Source organism: Engystomops pustulosus, chromosome 1 (genome assembly GCF_040894005.1).
Source record: "Engystomops pustulosus chromosome 1, aEngPut4.maternal, whole genome shotgun sequence".
NCBI lineage: Eukaryota > Metazoa > Chordata > Amphibia > Anura > Leptodactylidae > Engystomops > Engystomops pustulosus.
The window spans coordinates 149,308,517-149,332,330 of record NC_092411.1 but is presented as its reverse complement, the minus strand read 5'-3'; the positions used below and the strand labels follow the sequence as shown (position 1 = coordinate 149,332,330).

General features: G+C 40.5%; 1 protein-coding gene across 7 annotated transcripts in view; it reads left to right on the top strand.

The window, feature by feature from the left end:
• USHBP1 (USH1 protein network component harmonin binding protein 1) overlaps positions 1-23,814 on the top strand; it is a 49,775-nt gene that overhangs the window by 1,805 nt on the left and 24,156 nt on the right. Inside the window, exons 1-9 of one of the 7 annotated variants that reach the window (XM_072110354.1) lie at positions 30-140; positions 4,480-4,649; positions 5,970-6,014; positions 10,504-10,599; positions 12,986-13,155; positions 15,875-16,036; positions 18,730-18,870; positions 19,944-20,029; positions 21,846-21,986. In XM_072110354.1, coding sequence (XP_071966455.1) covers positions 10,551-10,599; positions 12,986-13,155; positions 15,875-16,036; positions 18,730-18,870; positions 19,944-20,029; positions 21,846-21,986 — 749 coding nt within the window. In that variant the 5' untranslated portion in view covers positions 30-140; positions 4,480-4,649; positions 5,970-6,014; positions 10,504-10,550. Of the gene's footprint in view, positions 1-29; positions 141-4,479; positions 4,650-5,896; positions 6,015-10,503; positions 10,600-12,735; positions 12,882-12,985; positions 13,156-15,874; positions 16,037-18,729; positions 18,871-19,904; positions 20,030-21,845; positions 21,987-23,814 lie in introns of those variants that run through there. The other 6 variants (XM_072110345.1, XM_072110319.1, XM_072110331.1 and 3 more) reach the window with 6 other exon arrangements.

Genomic DNA, 23,814 nt, shown 5'->3' with positions numbered 1-23,814 from the left:
AGAAAAGGCGGGCAACATTTACATGGACACGCAGGTGTCCAGATGCATAACTGCTGTAAAAACTATTCCATCTGCTAAACAAAAGCCTCAAATGTAAATGAAGTCACTCATTTGTGGATTTAGGCTGGACGTATTACCAGGTCAAGTTAGAAGAAAATAGAAGCTAGGGATTTGCTTTCTTCCTAAAAGGACCACATTTCAGTATCTATTTTCATAGCTACTGCATGTGACCCACTAACTATCACACCCAGAGGTGGATAAAGACTCCATATGAGGTAGTCATGCGTCGTATGTGAACAACAGGAGTCGCTTCCATCAGTGAGCTGACCACACCCCCTTTAATCGGGTTAAGGCTATATTCACATGCTAAGGCTACTTTCACACGGACATATGGGGGACGTATATACGTGTGGCACTGTACCGCTCCGTAGCCCGTAGAAAGATAGGACATGTCCTATCTTTCTACGCGATATGGCGCTGTGCGCTGTGTATTCCTATGGAGAGGGGCGGGGGTGAGCTGCACTCATCTCCTGCTCCTTTCCGCAGCGCTGATGTATGCCCGCCTTACTACAGTACGATGGGCATACATCGTGTGTATGTAGCGTAAAGGTGGTGTGGGATGACTGGCTGGACTGCGGCTCCTGCCAGAAGAGCCGTCTCTTTTTAGTGTGACCCAGCTCTCTAAGGAGAGCCGGAATTCCCATCACTAATATGAGGTGGAGGAGAGGGGGTTGGGCAGGTAAGAGTACAGAACTGCTCACCAGCTTAGTGCTGAATAGTGTAAGGATCTGTCTTTTTATACAGCATTACAATGTGCATTTGGACTGAAGCCTATCCTGCAGTGACCAAACCTCTCATTAGTGTATGAACACTGATACAGCTCCTACACTAGACCACCTAAACTAATACAGACTCCATCCCAGACCTCCTAAATAGACCTCCATCACAGTTATCCCTTCTCTCATAGTGTGGCCCCCTGTCCCCTCTTATATTATGGCCCCCTCCTCTAATATTGTGGCCTTTCCCTTTATAATTCATCATTTCCCCACAGTCCTGCTTCCTAGATAGTCAGATAGTCATAGCACCCAAGTAACTTTATAACTGACATTTCTGGAATGTCTGCTTTATATCGGCATAGGGTTTTATGCATCCTCTCTCTTTTCTAGGTTGTTGAAGAGAAGAAGGGGGGGGGGGGGGGAGAAGAGAGCCGGGGGCGCTTGATGTGTAGAAATCCTCAGTAAGATAGATTTGGTGTATGTGCCAAGTGTGCACTCACCTTTTTGTGTTGTGCTGATGGCACAAAGCATATGATCGCATGTGGAATGGAACGGTTTGGTGCCTTCAGGGCGTAGTTTCGGTTGTAGTACCGATGAAGACAAATGCAGTGGATGGTCTCTGTTCCTAGAGACCCGATGAACTGCCCCTTGGATCTTTAGAAAAAACCCGGCGCACTGTGTTCCAAAAATAGGTTTATTGTTCCAATAAAACCATAAAGTATCAGTAAAATTAATAAAATCAAGACGCGTTTCGGATCCGGAACGGATCCTTCCTCAGTTGTGTTACATAGTCTGTTTACGGGTGACCATTATATAAATATTTTTTGGCGCGTTTTTGGTAAATGAATGTGTGACTGATGTCATTGATTTTGACAGTTCGAGAATATGCATCAGAAATGCATCTGATGCATATTCTCGAACTGTCAAAATCAATGACAGTTACACTTTTTTTTTACTTTTTTTTTTTTAACTGTTTTATTTTGCCCCAGGGTGGGACATGAACAAGTGATCATTTGATCACTTGTTCATTGTAATATACTGCAATACTAATCTATTGCAGCATATTACATAGTCAGACTATGCATTCTGCATAGGCTGACAGCTGCACTGTTAGATCATGCACAGTGCACGATCCTAGTAGGCTGCTACTGTAAGCAGCCCTGGGGTCTGTATCGGAACTCAGGATTGCTATCACAATGATCGGCACGCTGATGCGCCATAGACGATGATCGTCGCGCCGATGACAGTGGCGTCTATAGGGTTAAACAGTCGGGATCGCAATAGTCGCAGCGATCGCCTGGGCGATCGTCATGACGTGATTCTACGTCACGGTGCAGGAATGACCCACATCCTATGACGTAGAATCACGTCAAGGTAAGCGAAGGGGTTAAAGCAGAGTGAGCTGTGTAGAGGCAGCAGGAGCTGATCCGGGACATTTCAGAACAACACGTGACATTCTCTCGACCGCCTGGGACGGCGGGACAGTGCCTAAAAACCAGGACTGTCCCATGAAATCCGAGATGGTTGGGAGCCATGCATACCAGACCTCCTAACTAATACAGACCCCATATCAGACAATTTTTTACTTCCCTTCTTTAAAAATCCATAACTTTTTTTATTTTTCCGTGTACTAAGCTGTAGATGGCTTGTTTTCTGTGCAACAAATTATACTTCCTTTTGGTGGTATTTATTTTCCATGAAGTGTACTGGAAAGCGGGAAAAAAATTCCAAATCCAGTGAACTTGAACTTGTGATGATATTGATACTTGTGGGTTTATATTGATACAATTTGTGGAACTGTCTGAACTTTTGTTCACTTTTCATTTCAATTTTTATAAATTGCAAAATAACAAAAAGAAGTGGCGTTTCAGACAAATGGGTGCTGTTTTCCATTATGGGGTTCACCGCCGGAAGTACCATTTTAAATATTGATGGATTGGGACTTCTGGGACTGGGTGATAAATTACATGTTTATGATTTTTATTGTTTATTTTTATATCAGTTCTAGGGAAAGGGGGTGATTTGAACGTTTTTTTTTCATATTTTTTCATATTTTGTGTTAACATTTTTTTTTCTAGACTCCTGAGAATACTTTAAAGCTAGGTTGTCTGATCAGTCCTACCATATTCTGCCATACTACAGTATAGCAGTATTTGATCTTGTACCTAATCTGTTTCAATGTGCCATCGGGTCTTATAAAAACCTGAGGCTGTCATGGCGATGAATTGTAGCTCCAAATGACATCACAGGGAGCGACGATTATAACCAACATGGCGATGCCCATGCGCCGGTGGCAGGTAAAGGGTAAACACCCAAGAACAGTGTCAGCACCGATCATGGGTGTTTGCTGCAATAGGTAGCAAATACCTGCGCTATTTGAGGATAGGCTCAGCCGTGGAGAGGGCTCTATAAACCCCTTTGCTGATGTGTGCTGATGTACTATTACATTGGTTTGCGCCAAGGGGTTAACCCATTCCTGCCAATGCCCTTCAATTTGACGTTTCCATTTTTTGCTCCCCTTCTTTAAATATCCAATGACATTTTTATTGCTACCTTTTTAGGGACTGTTAGAAATTTTGATCACTTTTTATTACATTTTTTATGTGTTGCAAAATGACAAAAAAAAGGTATTTCAGACATTTGGGCACTATTTGCTTTTACGGGGTTCATAGTTTCATAGTTTCATAGTTTATACGGTTGAAAAAAGACACTTGTCCATCAAGTTCAACCAAGGAAGGGTAGGGATTGGATGAGGAAGGGATTTAGGGGAAACAATCCTATATAGCATAACAATCAATGTTATTTAGGTGTAAAAAGGCATCTAGACCCTTCTTAAAGCTCTCCGCTGTCCCTGCTGTGACCAGCACCTGAGGCAAGCTATTCCACAGATTGACAGTTCTCATAGTAAAAAAGCCCTGTCGCCTCCGGAATAACTGTCAGGAATAACCATTTTTGCGGCCAGATCACGGTCACAATTCTTTGTTTCATTGCAGCCAATTGGTAAGATCAAATGTACATTCTGCACCCCATGTTGACAGAAAAAAATGAAATGTAGATATTTTTGCAAATTTATTAAACAAGTAAAACTGAAATATCACTTGGTCATAAGTATTCAGACCCTTTGCTGTGACACTCATTTAACTCACATGCTGTCCATTTCCTTCTGATCCTCCTTGAGGTGGTTCTACTCATTCATTGGAGTCCAGTGTTTAATTAAACTGATTGGAAAGGCACACACCTGTCTTAATAAGACCTCACATTTTACAGTGCATGTTAGAGCATGTTAGAATCATGAGGTCTAAGGAACTGCCCAAGGAGCTCAGAGACAGAATTGTGGCAGGCACAGTGCCCTCAATAATCCTTAAACAGCAAAAGTTTTGGAAGAAGTCCAGCCAAACTAAGCAATTGTGGGAAAAGAGGTGAGATTGTTGGTGAGAACCCCCAAATCACTGTGACTCAGGTCAAGGAATGCATTAGGGAGATGGGAGAAAGTTTCACATAGTCAACTATCATTGATGACCTCCACCAGTCGGGGTTTTATGGCAGAATGTGACTATAGAAACCTTTCCTCAGTGCAAGAAAAAATGGAAGCCTGCATATAATTTGCAAAACAACACATGAAGGACTCACGGTTTATGAGAAATAAGATTTCCTGACAAAATGAAAATGTAACTTTTTGGTGTTAATTCTAATTGTATTTCAGGAGAAAACTAGGCACTGCTCATCACCTGCCCAATACAATTTTCCTGGAGAAACATGGTAGTGGGAGTGTTTTTCAGCTGCAGGGAGAGGACGGCTGCTTGCAATGTAAGAAAAGATGAAGGCGGCCAATACAGAGACATCCTGGATGAAAAGCTCTTCCAGAGTGCTCAGGTAAACCACCTCTATATTGACATTTATATTGTAAAATCTACTCATAAAAATGAACCCATACATAAAAATTCTATCATGTGCAGACAATGGGGCACATTTAGTTACCCGGTCTCCGGAGTTCACATAAAGTGCATTGTTAGATGATAATGCACTCTGCCGTGATTCACTAAGATCGTGCGGCTGATATCATAAATGTGTCGCTCCCCCGCTCAGGTCCGACAGAGTGCACCATATTCTTCATGGTGCATGTAAGTGCTTAGCCGTGCGACACAATTTGAAAGTTAGATCCTGCGCTCAGGCCGAATCACCCCCCTAATTGGTATCGCATGAAAGCCAGCACAGCTGCGCCAAAAAAGGATTGCGTGTGCCACAATCCCAGCGCAGACACTTCTTAAATACCTGTGCAAGCCGTTTTAACCCCGAAAAAGGTGAAGGCCACTTAAGGCAGCCCTGCAGGTGTGTGGAGTCTTATAGCCATTGACACTCCACTAGGGGGATTCTGGAAAATATGCAAAGTTTTCCAAATGAGATAAGGGAAACCATGCCTATTTTAGCTATCTTGTAAGGCGTAAGCATGACCTTCAGGAAGTCTTGTGACATGATTCAGGATTAAAACCAAATCCGTATATTCCCTGCGCTGTACTGAAGAGACCCGGCAGGCATACATCGCCCTGGCCCCTCTCCATAGAAAATAGTAGCTGCACGGCCATTGATATGGCCAAAGATAGAGCAGGCTCTTGGGCACTTCATGTCATGTAACCAGGTTGATGTCATCTAAGGTCCTATCACATTTGCAATGTCTACCCCATGTATGTCCCATTAAATCACAGCATGCCTCCATAGACGATATGGAGAAGTAAATGGAGAATGAGGAGGTGTAGAAGTCCTTGGAGGCATGCTGTGATGTTATGTGATCACATACATACATGGGGTAGACATTGCAAAAGTAACAAGACCTTGGATGACATTGCCCTGGTCAAATAACATGCTGAGAAGAGGCACGCCTTCTCCAAAGCTAGGTAATATAACATTAAGTTGATTTATGGGGATGTGAGGGAAACAATTTTTAGCTTTTTAGCTATTTAATAGTACCCTATGGGTCACTAGCTGCATTGGTGGTGATAGGTTCCCTTTAAGCAGATTTACATTCAATTTGTAAAATGATATCCATGTTTATAATATGTTTGTGAGAATCCTGCAAATGAAACATTCTAAGCTCTCTGTCACAGTTTACCCTGTTAAGTCCCTCAGGAAGCCCCTTTCTATGAAATGAATGTCCTTGTCGTCAGATCACGTCCTGTTTCCTCTTCTTGCTTCCAGTGTGTTACATGCTCCTGACTGGATCGGACAATCTGGGTAATAGTGGTGAGTGACTCTGCATAATTGCCTTTGCAATGGAAATACTAATATTGCTCCAAGCATTGTCCTTATTTTTTCTTAATTTTTCTTGATTACTCTATACCCATAACCTATTTTAATTTAATTTGCCGCAAAACAGCATGCCCATTGTTTGCTCTCGTTAGCTTTCACTTGTTTCTAATAGAGGGATAAGGCAATTCTAATCTTTAATAAAGTTTCTGATTGGTAGATACATAATAACAATAAATCCCTGCACGTTTCAGATTATATACCTTGATTATGTCTTTTATAAAACTTACATAGTTATACGCAGTTCTTTGTCAGACTTGCAGTGCAGTTTATTATAACATCATGCTTTTCATGATTCTTGTATTATTCAACCCCTCCCTAAAATCCTCTATAAAAGTCTATAAATAGGTGTGCACAATGCTAAGGTGATATTTTTGCAGAATACAGGTACATTTAGGTAGAGAAGTAATTCATGTCAGTCATTTATATGTTTAGAAGTTGTAAAGGGGTTATCTAGAAGATATCTTTTTATAGTGCTGTTTTGGTACAGAAGTTATGTAATATGTTCACTGGCAGCTGCACTCAGCAGAGGACAGACTTTTATTTTGTTGTAATGCTAAATATATACAGGCGGTCCCCTACTTAAGAACACCCGACTAACAGACGACCCCTAGTTACAAACAGATCTCTGGATTTTTGTAATTTACTGTACTTTATCCATAGGCTACAAATAACAGCTATAACAGTCATCACAGATGTCTGCAGTGAAGACCCAAAAAATTTTGCCTGGAGCTACAAATTATAAAATAAACAGTTCTGACTTACATACAAATTCAACTTAAGAACTGCCTGTATATGTATATATATATACAGGCAGTCCCCGGGTTACATACAAGATAGGGTCTGGAGGTTTGTTCTTAAGTTGAATTTGTATGTAAGTCGGAACTGTATATTTTATCATTGAAATCCCAGCCAGAATTTTTTTGGTCTCTGTGACAACTGGATTTTAAAAATGTTGGGTTGTCATAAGAATCAATATTAACAATAAAGCTTAATTACAGACACCTGTGATAACTGTTACAGCTGTTTATTGTAGTCTTGGACTAAAGTACAGTAAATTACCAACATTCAATGGGCCGTTTGTAACTAGGGGTCGTATGTAAGTCGAGTGTTCTTAAGTAGGGGACTGCCTGTATATATATATATATATATATATATATATATATATATATATATATATATATTAGTTTTTTTTATTTTTATCTAAAAGGGGGTTCCCTGCTAACAAGTTAAGGCAAATCCACACATAAACATAAAAGAAGAATTAGGGGCACACCATTTAGTGAAAAAAGTTGATTGGGCTTTATTCCCATGCCACTACACTACTTCTAACTGAAGCCCTACATATAGGGCCGCTGCTAGGTATTTTGGGACCCCCTACTGACAAGTTTTGTGGGACCCCCCCATGCACATTAGTTTCCCATTTTATTCTACTATATAGAAATTCATATGTTTACGACCTATGCTTTAACCCTTCCCGCCAATACCCTTTTTTGTTTTTGCGTTTCCATTTTTTGCTCCCCTCCTTTTTATACATTTTTTGTTTTTCCTTGTATAGAGCTGTATGTGTACTTCCTAGTGACAGTATTTTATATTCCATGCCGTGCAGCTCCTCGAAGCTCCCCTTTATTCTTTGGGTCGGTACAATCACGGGTATAATTTGTATAGGTTTTATATATGTTTTAATAGATTTTTAAAAAAATGTAAGCCTTTTCTACAGTTTTTTTTTTGCCATCTTCTGATGCTAATAATAAGGTGTATTTTTTGTAGGATGAGCTGATGCTTTTATTGCTACTATTTTGGGGATTGTTTGACCTAATGATCACTCTTATAAAAAAAAATTATGAATTGCAAACTGGCAAAATTTAGATTTTTAGGCACTATTTTCCAATACAGGTTTAACCGCCGTGAATAACAATTTTTATATTTTAATATATCTGGACCTATGGTATATCTAACATGTATATTTTATTTGTTTATTAATTTTATGACAATTCTAGGGAAAAAGGGGTGATTTAAATTTTTTTTAAAATTTTTATTCACTATTTTTAGGCCCCTTATGTTACTTTAACCTTATGAGGTCTGATCACTCCTGCCACATATGCAAATACCATGCGGCAAGAGGTTAAATAGATTGTGGCCTCCCCAACCTTGTAGAGTTTTTAATGATGTGATGTTTAGTTCATAAAAACTAAAATATAATAAGACTTGTTATACAGAAACTACAACATAACTAAACGTATAAGATAGGGACTGTACAGTAGAGTCTTCTCTATGGTTTCACCGATACCAGAATTTGGAATTTGATACTTATACTAAGGGGGGAATACCCATGGCTGTGTGGTCGCCTGGCAGCAAAGGGGTGGGTAGGAGAAGAGGTGAGTGCAGAAGAGCGACTGTACCGCATATCTGGCAAAGTATATATAGTATATAGTGCAGCAAATCCGCTCATATTACACAACATGCGCAGATTCCCTTTGCATGTTTTATGAGGCAAACTTTTAACAGTATAGCCTTTCATTGTAAAGGATTGTAAACCAAGCACACTAACATGCTGGTTTGTGCCCCCTCAGGAAGGATCTTTCTTTTAGTTTATTTCCTGTTTTTTATTTTACAAAAATAAGGCTCTTAAAATGATGCAGATGACCCTGAGGCTCCTCAGGCTCCTTTGCGTAATTTTCAAAGCCCTTTTTTCTTAAAAACTAGGGCATAAGAAGTTTAAAGAAGAGCAGATCCTGCCAGAGGTAGCACACACCAGTATGCCAGTGTGTTTGGTTTACAATCCTTGATCCTGGGATAATGTAGTGATATATAGAGAGATCTCTTAAACATATATACTCGAGTATAAGCCTAGTTTTTCAGTACAAAATTTGTGCTCAAAAACCCTAACTCGGCTTATACTCGAGTCAACTAAAAAAATAAAGTCAAAACTCACCTTTCTGATGTCACCCAGGCTGTATACTACAGGGCCTGGGCAGGAAATACACACATAGTACTTGACATTGCCTTGAAAAAGCCAATTTCTAGCTGCCCTTTACCGTTATTTTAACTGTTTTCTCTCCCATGAACAATGTTAGTCAGGTCCATTCAGCACTATCCTTACTATCTTATAGAGCTGTGACATTAGCAGCATTTTTTCTTTTTTTACTATGATGATTTATTATTTTATTATATTTTTTATTCTTTTTACATATTTTTTTCAATGTTATGTTATTATTTATTTTATAAATATTTTCCCTAGCCCTACCAACTACCCTGTTATTCCCTCTAGCCCTTACTAGCCTCCTTTTACAGCCATTTTAAGGTGTTAAAATCCAGGTCCCCAATGGCTTCAATGGGGTTCAAATTTTGTCACGAAAATCAGACAAAACCATCAATCTTGAATTTCGAGCAACCCGCTCATCTCTAGTCTTCACCAGTCATTAAAATATGATTCAGTATATATGGACTGTGTTCCCCTAAGGTGCCCCTATAGTAGAAACATTTCCTGTCTCTACGCGAACATACTTGCACACTATAAATAGCATTACTAAATAATGAATATAACGTGTTGTTGGTTCTCTATCTGACCATATGCATGAGATTAATTGGCTAAAAGTCGATCCTTCCATAAACTAGCATTTTTAGCTATTTTAATAATGTTTATAATAAAATTGGGTGTGGGCTTCGTCTTCTGCAAAAGACCACCATACACATTAGATAACTTCATTCTATCTGGTGAACATATCATGCTAGAAGAAAGGGCTGTCAGGATGAGGTGTGACTATCAACTGTTTCTATAAAGTGCTATTTATACATTGTTTCAGATTCAAACATCATATGAGAATTTGTATTACAGTGTGCTCATTTAAAGGCATTATATTTAATATAGTTCATATTACAGTACATACTTACTCACATTGCCACTTCAGTAAAGAGACTAACATATCAATGTGTACTGTGCAATCCATGAACAAATAGTGAAGTGCCATGGAAATGGAGCTCACCACAGTGGAAGATGTTGTTTCACTAGAGTACTTTTTGTAAAATCACATCAATAGGGTTACATGCACACAAATTTGGACCATTCTTGTCTGTCTTAAGAATCAGCCCATTTGCTCCATTTTGTTCAGAGACCCATTCAGTTTTATTGGGTGAATTAATTCTTAATAATAGTCTGCATAAAATAGTACAGGCAGTATTTTTTGTGGAGTACGGACAGCACACTACCCATAACTAATATGGTAATGTGCATGGGGCCTAAGGTTAAAGTATACATAGAGATGTATTATTTTTACTGTTACATGTAATGTCTGTGTCTAATTGTTTTTGGCCCACCATCATCAACATAAAACTATCATCATAACTCTTGAAAAATAAGTAGTAACAATGAACTGCAACAATTGTCATAAGAAAATCAAACAACTAACTGCTTTTCTTTTGCCAGGTAGTGGAAGATGATGGAATAAAGAGAAATCATTAGAGTAAAAAGATATGGAAGAATCTTCAAATTCAGAAAATGAAAGGCATCCTGATAATAATGGTACCACAAAGTTACTCAGTAATCATTCTGCCTTGGCATCCCGCAATCACTGCTGCCGGGTAGCTATGGGTGCAGCTCACTCCCTATGCACCTGCTTCCACAGGATAGGGCCTAACTTACAGATCAGTGAGGGTCTGCATGATCGTTCTGCTCCATTAATCTCTACGGAGCCAACAGAGATCGGTGAGCGCGGCGCTCGCCAATTTCCGTCAGCTCCATAGAGATTAATGGAGCAGAATGGTCCTGCAGACCCCCACTAATCTGCAAGTTAATCCCTATCCCGTGGATATGGCCTAACTTTAGTTTGTGGGAAAACCCTTTTAAGTATGCAGGTTTTTTTTGCTCATTTCACGCTCTTCACCTTCAAAAATCCATACATTTTCAGTGTACAGAGCTATATGAGGGCTTATTTTGTGCGTAACAAATTTTACTTCTCCGTGGTGTTATTTATTATTTCATGCCGTGTATTGGGAAGCTGGAAAAAAATTCCAAATGTGGAAAAAAACTAATTTGTGTCACATTCTTGTGGGCTCAGTTTTTACGACTTTCATTGTGCGCTCCAAATAACACTTTTGCTTTATTCTTTGGATTGATACGATCACGGTGATACCAAAGTTATATAGGTTTTACTGCATTTCAAAATTTAAACAAATATGTACGAAAAAAAAAATATTTAGCCATCTTCTGACGCTAATAACTTTTTCATACTTTGGTGTACGGAGCTGTGGGATGTGTCATTTTTTCCGAAATGAGCCGTCGTTTTCATTTCATTTTGAGGACTGTGCGACATTTTGATCACTTTTTATTCCAACCGTTGTTGTATTTTGATAGATCGGGCATTTTGAGACACGGTGATACCTATTGGAGGGGATTTATCAAAAGTGTCTCAGAGCAGAACACAGCTTTCATTTTCCCACAACAGTTTCTAAAATAAAAGTTGAGCTCTGATTGGTTTCAATAGGCAACTAGAACAGTTTTATCTCAGAGACCTCTGATAAATTTCCCCCATTGTGTCTATGATTTTTACTGTTTACTACGTTTTATATGAGTTTTAGGGAAAGGGGGATGATTTGAACTTTTAGTTTTTTTTACTTTTTTTAATTATTTTTGAAACTTTTTTAAACAGTTTTTAGACCCTCTAGGGTACATTATCGCTAGATGTTCTGATCTTTCCTACCATATACTGCAATACTACAGTATTGCAGTATATGGCATTTTTGCACAGCATGACGATCAGAACCAAGATTGCAGCGGCCATGTGCCGCCATCTTTTATCACATACTCCACTGACAGCTAATAGATAAAGGAGTCTGATAAGGTGTCTAATGACTTAAAGGCATATCCACTGTCAGCAAATAATTGATAATGGGGCTCATTTACTTACCCGGTCCAGTTGCAATCCAGCATCGCGTTCTCTGACGAAGATTGGGGTTCTGCCGGGATTCACTAAGGTCTGCCGAGGTCCACCGGAGTTCACCTTCTTCCCCTCGGTGCATGTAAGTGCTGATCTTGCGACACAATTATTATTTAAATTTTGCGTTTTTTCCAAATCCGTCACCCCCGATTTCTGTTGCGTGAAAGCCGGCGCCGATGCGCCAAAATCTGATCGCATGCGGCAAAATCCTGGGGCAATTCAGCGCAAATCGGAAATCTTCGGGAAACCCGACAAAAGTGCGCGATTCAGACCCTTAGTAAATGAGCCCCATTGTTTGTGTAAGGAAAAGTTAGACAATTTTCCAAAATACTTTCTGTATCAGTTCCTCGCAATTTTCTAGATCTCTGCTTGCTGTCCTGCTATACAAAGCTTCTATGTTTACCTCCATGTCTTGTGATGGACATGCAGGTGCACGAGCCGTTATTATCACACGGCTCTAACTATTCTCTGTGATAATAACGGCTCTTGCATGTCCATCACATGACCATGGACAGATTTCTATCCACTGGAAGTAAACATAGAAGCTTTATATAGAAGGGCAGCAAGTAGAGATCTAGAAAACCCTGAGGAATTGATACAGAAAGTATATTAAAAAACTGTATAACTTTTTATTACACAAACAATATCAATTATTTGCTGAAAGTGAACAACCCATTTAACTCTTTACAGACAGTCCCTGAATATTCTTATTCCAGGAATCATCAAGGATAATATGATCTAGGTTTAGAAGGAGTAATCATTAGCCTCCTTTTCTGTCTGAAGTGGAGACACCTCAGAAGGCTTTCAGATACACTCACCACAGGAGAAAGAGCAGAAAAAGGCACAGAGAAGGTGTTTCCTTTTTGAAGTAAATTGCAAAGTTTACTATTATAAGCTATCACTATTCATTTCTGAAATAAAAACAAATAGTTTCAAAGTTTATTTACTCTTTACATTTTTTTATTTTTTCAGCATATCAGAATGACCTGTTTTTACAGCTGCAGGAAGTAATCTCTTCCCTGGAAACATGTGTCATCTCCTGGAGAAATCCTTCTGGAAAACAGTCTAGAGAAGAAAGTGTGACATCTCCACTTGATTTGAGTGGTGATGAAAAACCTGAAATAATGCATGAATTTAACCAGGTAGTAATATTGTTGCATATCTTACATGAATTAGATTTATTTTTTATCAAAAACCCAGATAGTCACGGAAAGAAAAATGTGGCACTCTGTTATATTACAGGAATCTACCATTAAAGTCAAACATGATAAACCAGGGGTACTTACGCATAGTGACTTTGGTAACCTTTTTTACACAGTGGGTGCGGAAAGTATTCAGACTCCTTTATATGTTTCACTCTTTTTCATTACAACCAATTGATAAGATCAAAAAGGTAACGGCTCTGACTGGGCCAGTCAAGAATGGTCCCAGAGTTGTTCTGAAGCCACTACTTTGTTACTTTAGCTGTCCACAATTCTCTTCTTGATATTTTGAAAGCCTTAACAATTTATCTCTTTAATTATTTTGGCATTTGGTAAATATAAATAATTTTGGTAATCCTAATTGACCTAAACGGAAAGATTTATGCTGATTTCATGTCACACTGTGACATATGCATATGTGTCTTTTAAAACAGACTATGTAAACCGCTGGTTTAAATTGTATCCTTCTCTTAGAAAAAGGTAATATAATTCATTATAGACACCCCAAAATTTTAAAAAATTGCCACATCCTTTAAACATCCTGTAGGGCAGGTGAGCACAACTTTATCTGATCTGAGGGTCGCATTGTCATTCTATATAACTGCAAGGGGCCAGACTTGTAACCACCAGCAGCAGAGCATTAAATAGCACAATAAAGCACAAATTAATTAAGGGCATGTTCATAAAACATGCATATACAGTATAACAATGCATATACAGTATAAACTGTATGTAGGCCAGCACTTGAACCCCCTGTAGATATGAAGTCACCTTACATGCCCCCATAGTAGATAGGTGGTCCCCAAACATGTCCCCCAATATATATGCAGCACAGCAAAAAAGATTAATACGCACCTATCCGCGTTCCATGCAGCCAGCCTCTCCTCACTCTTGTGCTCTCCGGCTCCAGGGTGCCGGAATCTACGACCTATGACCCAGTTGCAACCACCTCATTGGGGCCTGGGTAGCACAAAGGTCACAGGCAGCGGTAACATTGCTGCCTACGCCCAGTGATCAGCGATCATAGATCAGCCAGGACATTGACTCTAGGATGGGAGGTGAGGGTGGTGCCTTAGGCAATCGCCTACCCAGCCCTGCAGGTTGGGCCCCATCTAGTGAAAAGGTCCTGGACTGCAGTCTGACAATTCACCCTCTGATGGCGGCCCTGTCTATCCCTTTCGAAATAGATATATTGGTTTGGCTATTTTAATAATGAAAAAGTCATGCTTGATGTTAAAGGGGTTCTCAAGTGGAGCATCAATGGCTGTATACTCCACACATCTTCAGAGGTAGCCTCAAAGAGTAGCCGTCATTTAAAAAAACTTTTTATATGTTGTAGGGCATGCAGTTTTAAGCAATTGGATTAGTTACCTGAATCTTGCTCCTTTCACTGCTATTCAGCAGACATCCCCCTGATATCAGCCTTTGGCAGTAACTCCTCAGATGGCCATTGCTAGGCACTACCCGTCTACACTGGTTTAAATACAAGTAACAATGTACATGTGAGACACCCCCCCCCTCTTAGGGCTCTCAGCTATTTAACTCATGGCTGCTTCCAGCAGTCATGTGCTGCCAGGAGCCCTAGCTAATGTAATAACCAAACAACTCAGCTTTCCCTACATTTGTATATAAACAACACAGACAGAAGCTGCAGCTCTCAATCACAATCTCTTCTCTGCAGCATGAAATGGCAGGCAGGAGGGGAGAGAGAGCAGTACTATGTGCACTCTCCAAGTCTTCAATCTTTCCCATGGGCTTTGCTGAAGTTTTAGATAGATAGGTACATACCATATATACTCGTGTATAAGCCGAGTTTTTCAGCACAAAAAATGTGCTGAAAAACGTCCCCTCGGCTTATACACGAGTCTATTACACAAAAAAAATTACCCACTTAAAAAAATAAACTTAAATACTCACCCTCCGATGTCAGCGCGGCTCCCCGATGTCGGCACGGCTTACCGATGTCCCCGATGTCAGCGCGTCCTGTCTTCTTTCTTCTCCGCGGCTCCTCTTCTCTCTTCTTTCTTCTATCATCGACGCGGGCATGTTTTCTTCATGGCCGCACATACTATGACGTCAGCAGCGGCGGCGTCATAGTATGCGCCTGCTAGAAGAAAAGTGGAAGAGTGAAGAGGAGCCGCGGAGAAGAAAGAAGACGGGACGCGCTGACATCGGGGACATCGGTAAGTCGCGCCGACATCGGGAACCCGCGCTGACATCGGAGGGTGAGTATTTAAGTTTATTTTTTTAAAGGCCGTGGGGGCAGGCTGTATACTACTAGGGGCAGGCTGTATACTACTAGGGGCAGGCTGTATACTACTAGGGGCAGGCTGTATACTACTAGGGGCAGGCTGTATACTACTAGGGGCAGGCTGTATACTACTAGGGGCTTGCTGTATACAACAGGGGGGCTGCTGTATACTACAGGGGGGCTGCTGTATACTACAGGGGGGCTGCTGTATACTACTGGGGGCTGCTGTATACTACAGGGGGGCTGCTGTATACTACAGGGGGGCTGCTGTATACTACAGGGGGCTGCTGTATACTACTAGGGGCTTGCTGTATACTACATTTAGTATATTAACATCAATATTGTCTTTAAATATTTATTTATTTTTTAAATTATAATTTCATTTACGTACCACCTTTTTCAATTTAGATTTCACGTGGTGATGCTCAAGTTTTACAGTCTGAAATTGCACATTTCCAGGAGAATAATGCGGCATTGAGGGTCAAACTTAGATTAACTGACAAGGAACTTGATAGGTCAAGAGCCACTCTCCGTATTTTCAAGGAAGAAAAGGAAAAACTTCAAACAAAGGTGCTTATATAACTTTGAGTATATTGTGTATAAAGAACTAACAATGGGCTACATATTTTACATGTTATACCTAGATATACACAAGCAATACATGTAGCACTTATATACACACACACACATTACATTTTACCCTTACAGTATAAACACACATTTAATGTTATGCCTATATATACACCCCCAATACATCTTACACTTATATATACACCTGCATTATATGTAACACATTTACAAACACACATTTCATGTTAGACCTATATGTAAACCTGTATTATATGTTTAACACATAAATATAAATGTTATACACCTATGTAAACAGGGTATATGTATATACACCGGAGATCAAAATTACAGAAGAACACACATTTTCATAAATGTCAAGATCATTGTGTATTCCTATGTGAATATGTCCTAATATGAGTATAGTATATTGAGATTTTAAGATTATAGTATATTATAAGATTATTTATAGGTAGTATTTTAAGATTATTTCATAAATTGTATATACTCGAGTATAAGCCGACCCAAGTTTAAGCCAAGGCCCATAATTTAACCACAAAACCTGGGGAAACTTATTGACTGAAGTATAAGCAGAGGGTGGGAAATGCATTGGTCACAGCCTCCCCAGTATATAGCCTGCCGGTCCCTGCCCCATAGTATATAGCCAGCACCTGCCCCCCAGTATATAGCCTGCCAGCCCATATCCCCCAGTATATAGCCAGCCCTGTGCCCCAGTATATAGCCAGCCCCTTGTCCCACAATTGCTCGCCAGTTCAGCACTGAACATGGTTAGGATCTGTCTCATTATATAGTGTCAATCTGCAATGACCAAACATTTCATTAGTAGAAAGAATCGAAAGGCTAGAGTCACCTTTGCTCAGGAGCATGTTTTGTGGACAGAAGAGAAGTGGTCCACAATTCATTTTAGTGATAAAAGCAAGTTCCATTTATCAGGGTGCGACCGGAAACAATGGGGCTCATTTACTAAGGGTCCGAATCGCGTTTTTCCGCCGGGTTTTGCAAATTTTACCCTTTTGTGCCAAATTGCCCCGGGTTTTTGGCGCACGCGTTTGGATTGTGTCGCATCTGCACCGACTTGCATGCGACGAAAAACGGAGGCGTCGCCATCGGAAAACCCGATGGATTCGGAAAAATCGCACTATACACACTTACATGCACCAGGAATAGGATGGTGAACTCCGGCGGACCTCGGCGCAGCAGCGACACCTCGTGGACATCAGGCGCACGACCTTAGTGAATCGCCGCAAGAACCGAATCCTCGTCGGAGAACGTGCTGCTGGATCGCAACAGGACCAGTTAAGTAAATGTGCCCCAATATGTTCGACAAACTGGGGAAAAACTGAACCCAAAGTGTAAAGAAGTCAGTGAAAGGTGCTGGAGGAAGAGTCATGGTTTGGGGAATGTTTTATGTAGCAGGAGTTGGTCCTTTCATACAGCTACATGGAATAGTGAATGCAAGTGTGTATCAGAACCTTTTTTAACAACACGTGGTTCTTTCCTTGCGTTCATCACTTAATCAGCCAGCCATTTTCATGCAGGACAATGCCCCCTGTCACACAGCAAAACGGGTAAAGCAGTTCCTTACAACAGAAAACATTGAAACAATGAAATGGCCAGCCTAGAGACTAGTAATGTTCTGTGTTTGCAGATGTGCTGAAGTCATTAAAAGCAAAGGCCTGTACACTTCCTGCTGATTGGTGACTATTGTAACCTTCAGAAAATGTACTTATAATCTTTCTCTGTGCTACAATCATTGCTGTTCTGTAATTATGATCATCATGTTTCTTTGCAAAACAAAGGTTTTATGTTTATATACATTGGTTATTTTGTAAAACAACGTTCTTGTGGTATGGTGTACCCCTTACAAAAATGGCTTGATATGAGGCACAGCGCCTAGGATTGTGCAGGAAAACGCCAAGACAGCAGCCTCTGCAGTTTTCATCAGTTTGCAACCCATCCCCTGCCACACTGCTGACTGTTGAGCAGCTGTCTGAGCTGGGAGGGCAGCATGGGCTGGGGGAGGGGAGGGGGGGTTACCGGGACCAATCATGGTTACAGGGGCCAGGGATGGGTTACAGGGACCAGGCCTAAGAGAAGCACTGGGGCCCCTATAAGAGGGAATCAAGAAGAGGTTAACTTCTCTGCATGAGGCCCTGGGCTGATGGGAAGACCTTCATTCTCTGCATCTCCAAGTCAACTCTACAAGAAGAGACTCCTGTTCACCTGAATAGATGAGAAAGATTCAGGATAATGCCGTTGGCAGATCTGTGCTGCAGAACCAGAGATTTGGGACATTAAACTACAAATAGTAGTAAGAAAACCCTTACTGTGTTAGCTCGCCCTGGAATGCAAGGGTGGGAGCTTGAGGCAGAAAATAGCTCAGTGCAACATCAGACAGGAAAGCAATATGTCTGCCGATCCTAAATTCAGGAGATCCAAGGTCGGGTCCAGGGGCAACCAAAATTGTGTACACCGGGACTGACAGAGACAGGTTGGAATTATATCTGTGAAATGCTGTATTTTTTTGTTAATAACAAAAAAGAGAATGTGTTATTTTGTTATCCTGAGTATATTTAAGAATCTTGTCTTTGTGGGAATACCCCTTTAACAATGAAAAGTTAAGATATGTTAGCCTGTTAGAACAAAACATCAGCCCATCTATGTGTATTTTCTAGGTAAAGAATTTGCAAGACATCCTGCAAGATAAAGGTATTTCTCCCACTACAGTATCTCCTCCTGGAAGCCCTGTATTGGAAGAACTTAGCAGTTTTACATCCGAACATATTCATATACTAAGTGAGCTAAAGCCTCACCAGGTAAGAGAAATGTAACCAGAAGACCAACATATAAAAAAATAAAATAAATAAATAAATAAGAAATTCAGAAATTATATAAATTATGATTAAGCATGTTTGCTTGCATCAGTTTTATGTGTGAACATATGAAACTAGATAGTGAGATAGAGAGATAGGTAGACATAATGGGGCTTATTTACGGTCCGGTTTTCAAGCGACAGAAATGGGGGGGCGGGCCGTCGGAAGATTCGACGGATTCGGACAAACCGCGGGATTTAACTTTGAATTTGTGTCGCAAGATCAAGCATTTACATGCACCGGGAAGAAGGAGGTGAACTCCGGCCGATACCATTGAGTGGCACCCGTCACATAGAGGTCCTTGTTTAAGAAAAATATATTCCACAGAGTACAGTTTTTCTTTTAGCTGGAAGGCTCTGGTAATACGCCATACACCAAAGAAATGAAAACAATCTTGCCATGTATAGGTCAAAGGCGCTTTTCTAGATGCATACAGGAAACATACTTCCAACACATTGGGCACCTTTACTTAAAGTTGGAAACTGCACTAAAAGTGCTATTTCCGTGTATAATCCTGGGTGCGGCGATTCACTAAGATTGTACACCGGAGATCATGAATCTGTCACTTCCCCGCACTGGCCCGACAGTTCACCATATTTTTTGTAGTGCATCTTTAACATATGTCCTGTGATCCAATTTGCAAATACGGGGCTCGGTTGGAATCAGTCGTCCCAACCAACGGCAGGCCCCCTAATTTGTGTCGCATGGAGGCTAGCGCAGCCGCTCCAAAAAAGCATTGCATGCGACAAAATAGTGTCACACTTCTTAAATACCTGTGCAAGCCGTTTTAGCCTAGAAGAACATGCACAGTCTGACAAAAGTGCAGCGCAGGGCTCTTAGTAAATGTGCCCCATTGCGATAAGAACCTTAGGTGAAAGGCTCGTTGTGAAAGGCCATGCCTTTTTCCCAATACACCATGTTAAGTCTTCTATTGATGGCCTCCCTGTGTCATTGGGATGTATGTTTTTCCCAAACAGACTTCACTCTCACCAATACAGGTCCTTCAATATCTTCAGAACTTTTCCAGATGTGAGAATCCAGTATCATGTGCTCCAGACATACATCCAAGCAATATGGAGTCTGAGATGAAATGGTTAAGGAGGTAAGTAGAAAAGAAATACATTAGCTATACTTTATATTATAATGCAAGTATGCTGTACATGTACAGGCAGTCCCCTACTTATGGACACCTGATTTACAGACGACCCCTAGTTAAAGACGGACCCCTCTGCCCACTATGACCTCTGGTGAAACTCTATGGATGCTTTACTATAGTCCCAGACTGAAATAATCAGCTGTAAGGTGTCTGTAATGAAGATTTATTGATAATCCTTGGTCAAATTACAGCAAAAAATTTTGAAACTCCGATTGTCCCTAGGGCAAAACATTTTTTTTGTCTGGATCTACAATGATAAAATATACAATTTCGAACTTACATACAAATTTGACTTAAGAACAAACCTATGGAACCTATCTTGTATGTAACCCGGGGACTGCCTGTACTGTGATGCAGCCTTTGACTCAATGCAAATCACCATACATGCATAGCAATTACTTGGTTGAAGCAAACCTTTATAATAAGTTTAAATGCCGTGGTGGTGTCTGTTAACCTAAACAATTATTAGACTCACACTGTAGATGCTGTAAAACATTAATTCCACCAGGAATGTATAAATACCACTCCTCAAAAAATCTTAAACAAAAAAGTGCATATAGCCCAGCAGGGTACCACTAAGAAGTACTGCTTATCTTGCAAAAAAACAAGCCCCTTTCCAGTACTGTGAATGGACAATTAAAAATGTTACTAAATTGACTAAATGTTACTCCTCCAAAAAGCAGCCCTCTGAACCTTTCCATGGGTTCCTCAAACAACTCAACAACCTTCCAAAGATCATGTAACACTTTCTTAAACAGATATGTGCTACATTTCTGTAATACTATTCTTAAAATTACACATATTTTCCTGTGTCCCCCATACTGCTTATTACCGTAGGTGGCATGACAGACTTGAAAAATAGTGCTAGAACAAAACCTAAAAAACGTAATACTTCTTTGTAGTGTCATATGTGGCACAAAAGGAAATTTTAGCTGGTGACAGGTTCCAATAGCTCATGCTATGCCTTTGTCAGCATTCTGAATTATTTCAGTAGTTTATATCAGTTTAGTTTACAATACCTGTGGTGAGCCCTCAGGGGGCAGCTGCAGCCTGTGTGTCCATGTGTCAGTCTTCTCTCCTCCAAACTCATGCAGCTCCCTCCCCACTTCCCGTCATGTGCATTGAGCCAGCAAAGGAGGGAGGGGGATGGTGTGGATACAGTCATACACAGGCTGAAGCTGCCTCCTCTTCCCTGGGAACTCACCACATGCTGCTGGCAGGGAGCCAGGTAATGTATATCAAACTATCATAAATTGCTGAAATGATTCAGAATGCTGACAAAGGCATTTTCAAAATCAGCAAATCAAAGGCTATTGGAATCTGTCAACAGCTGAAAATTACATTCCTGGTGCCAGGTTTGCTATAAGTTCACACATAAAATAACAAAAGGGAATATTTACTTACCTGTCAGAGTCGCGATCCCCGTGGTGCGTTCCCCGACGATCCTGCACTGTGCTGCGATCCACGAAGATCGTGCGCCTGATATCCTGCATGTGCCTCTCCTCGCTCAGGTCCGCCAGAGTTCACCTTCTTCTTCCCGGTGCATGTAGGTGCTTGGCTTGTGACACAAATTTGAATGTTAAATCCCGCGTCCGACGGCCCGCTCCCCGATTTTTGTTGCATGAAAGCCGGCACCGAAAATCCGATCACGTGCGCCACAAAACCCTTCGGACCCTTAGTAAATGAGCCCCATAATGTTGCATTTTTTAGATCACAATTCACAGAATACCAATGTTTAATATTGGCAACATTTGTATTCTAGGCATCTTGACCGTGTTAAACAGCTGAATGAACAGCTCAGTATGACTCTGCAGGAGTGTAAGACGGATTCTGAAAAACTCAGCATGCACCTTGGAAAAGTAGAATCTACCTGCACAGCACTACGACTTGCCCTACAAGCCAGGTGACAGAACTTTAAAAGTTTAAGATAGAAAAGTTTAATACAGTCACATTAATGTATTCTCATGAATTTACTGTACATTTGATCATGAACAAGTGTCACCAAAAAAGGAGGTAAATGTAAACTGTGAAATTACAGAACTGAGCATGAAGAGCTGAAATTTATTGGTCAATGATTAGTCCTATAAGGCTGGGTTCAACCATGTTACTTACAGACACTTATTTAGACAAAGGTGGGCACAGACGATTTCTGCTAACAGGGGTAAGTACATCTATAAATGGACCCTTAAGCTTCCCATCCCACCACCTCCTGTTTCGCCTGCTAAATCGATGTCTTCACAAGCTACAGCATATAGTTATAGTTTCCAGGAGACCAGAGGAGGATAACCAGATTGCATTTCACTAGTAATACACCATTTGGTGAATAGATCTGCAATGGACATATCCGTGAGCCTAACAGGGCAACATGAAGGAAATCTTGCATAAACAGTAGATCCAGGCACTATGACTGTGGTAATCTTCTTATATTCATGGTCTCCGTCCTTCTAAAATCAACTTTTACAATTATGCTAATGAGCCTGTCTGAGCTGCTACCATAGCCCCTCTCTGTTCTGGCTTTTACAGGTTGTTACATTGTCTCACTATCCCCCTGCTTCCTGAGCACTTGTTGCAGTGAGCACATCTTGTTCACTGAAAAAGTGCTGAGGGAGCAGGGGAAGATGAGGTGTAGCAGTCTGTTTAAATACTATGAAGAGGAAAGGAGTGTGCCATAAAAGTCAATAAATACAATAAATCTTTATTTCAACAACTCCATCAAGATACTCTATCAAAGATAATCCATCAAGGACATGAAAGACAAATTAAAAACAATTAAAAGTGCATATAATAATCAAGTATTTGGTTCCACCAGGTCCGGTCTGAAGTACTAAAAGTATATCACTAAGGTAGAAAAAAATGTGTCACACACGGGTGGGGGTGGGAGAGTCTCTTGTCAAATTTGGCTTCTAAAAGGCCAACATCCCTCTTTTTGTTCTCAGCCCTATTGTGTACACATACAGCATTGTATATGCACATGTGGGGAAAGTCTACATTAGGGAGGAATAGTTGTACACATATTGAGGGGTTGTTTCATCTGTTATCCCTTGTGGTTTATAAACATTTGCGGTAACAGCATACATCTATAAGAGACTTGCAAGAGATTAGTGTTAATAGTGTTGGTCAAATTTTTCTTTTTACATAATCTTCACCAGCTTTAATATGGCTATGGTGACCTACTTTGTTGGGATGTTTATATTTGGTAGCTAATGGCAACCATGGATAATGGATAATGGTAATGGATACAGTCCATTATTATATTCCAAGGCTATGGATGGCTTACGTAGTTTAGTGAGAAATAATTTTAGAAGTGTCTTACTCATAGAGGTTCACGCAGTGGCGTAACTAGAGTTATTTGGGCTCCAGGCCAAAATTCCTAACAGGGCTCCCCATCCCCTAAGGATGCCATCACACACACTGCTTTGAATCAATGCGCAAGGCGGCGTGCCATGGCCCGATCGTATATGCATTTCTGTGGAAACGCATATGCAGTCTGGTCAAGGCCTGCTCCTGGACCCTAGCATTGTGTTTGTAAACGCAGCACTGGCGCCCTTAGTAGATACAGGCGGTGGAGTGGGGAATTTTAAAATTGACATTTAAAAGGCTTGTCTTATTAAATTGCCCATTCTGTGTCAAACTACATGTACATAGATGTATATTGGTTTAGATCCTTTAGTGATGAAAAAGTAGCCTACTTTTTTACACATTTACTATGAGTAGTGAAAACTGCGCTAATT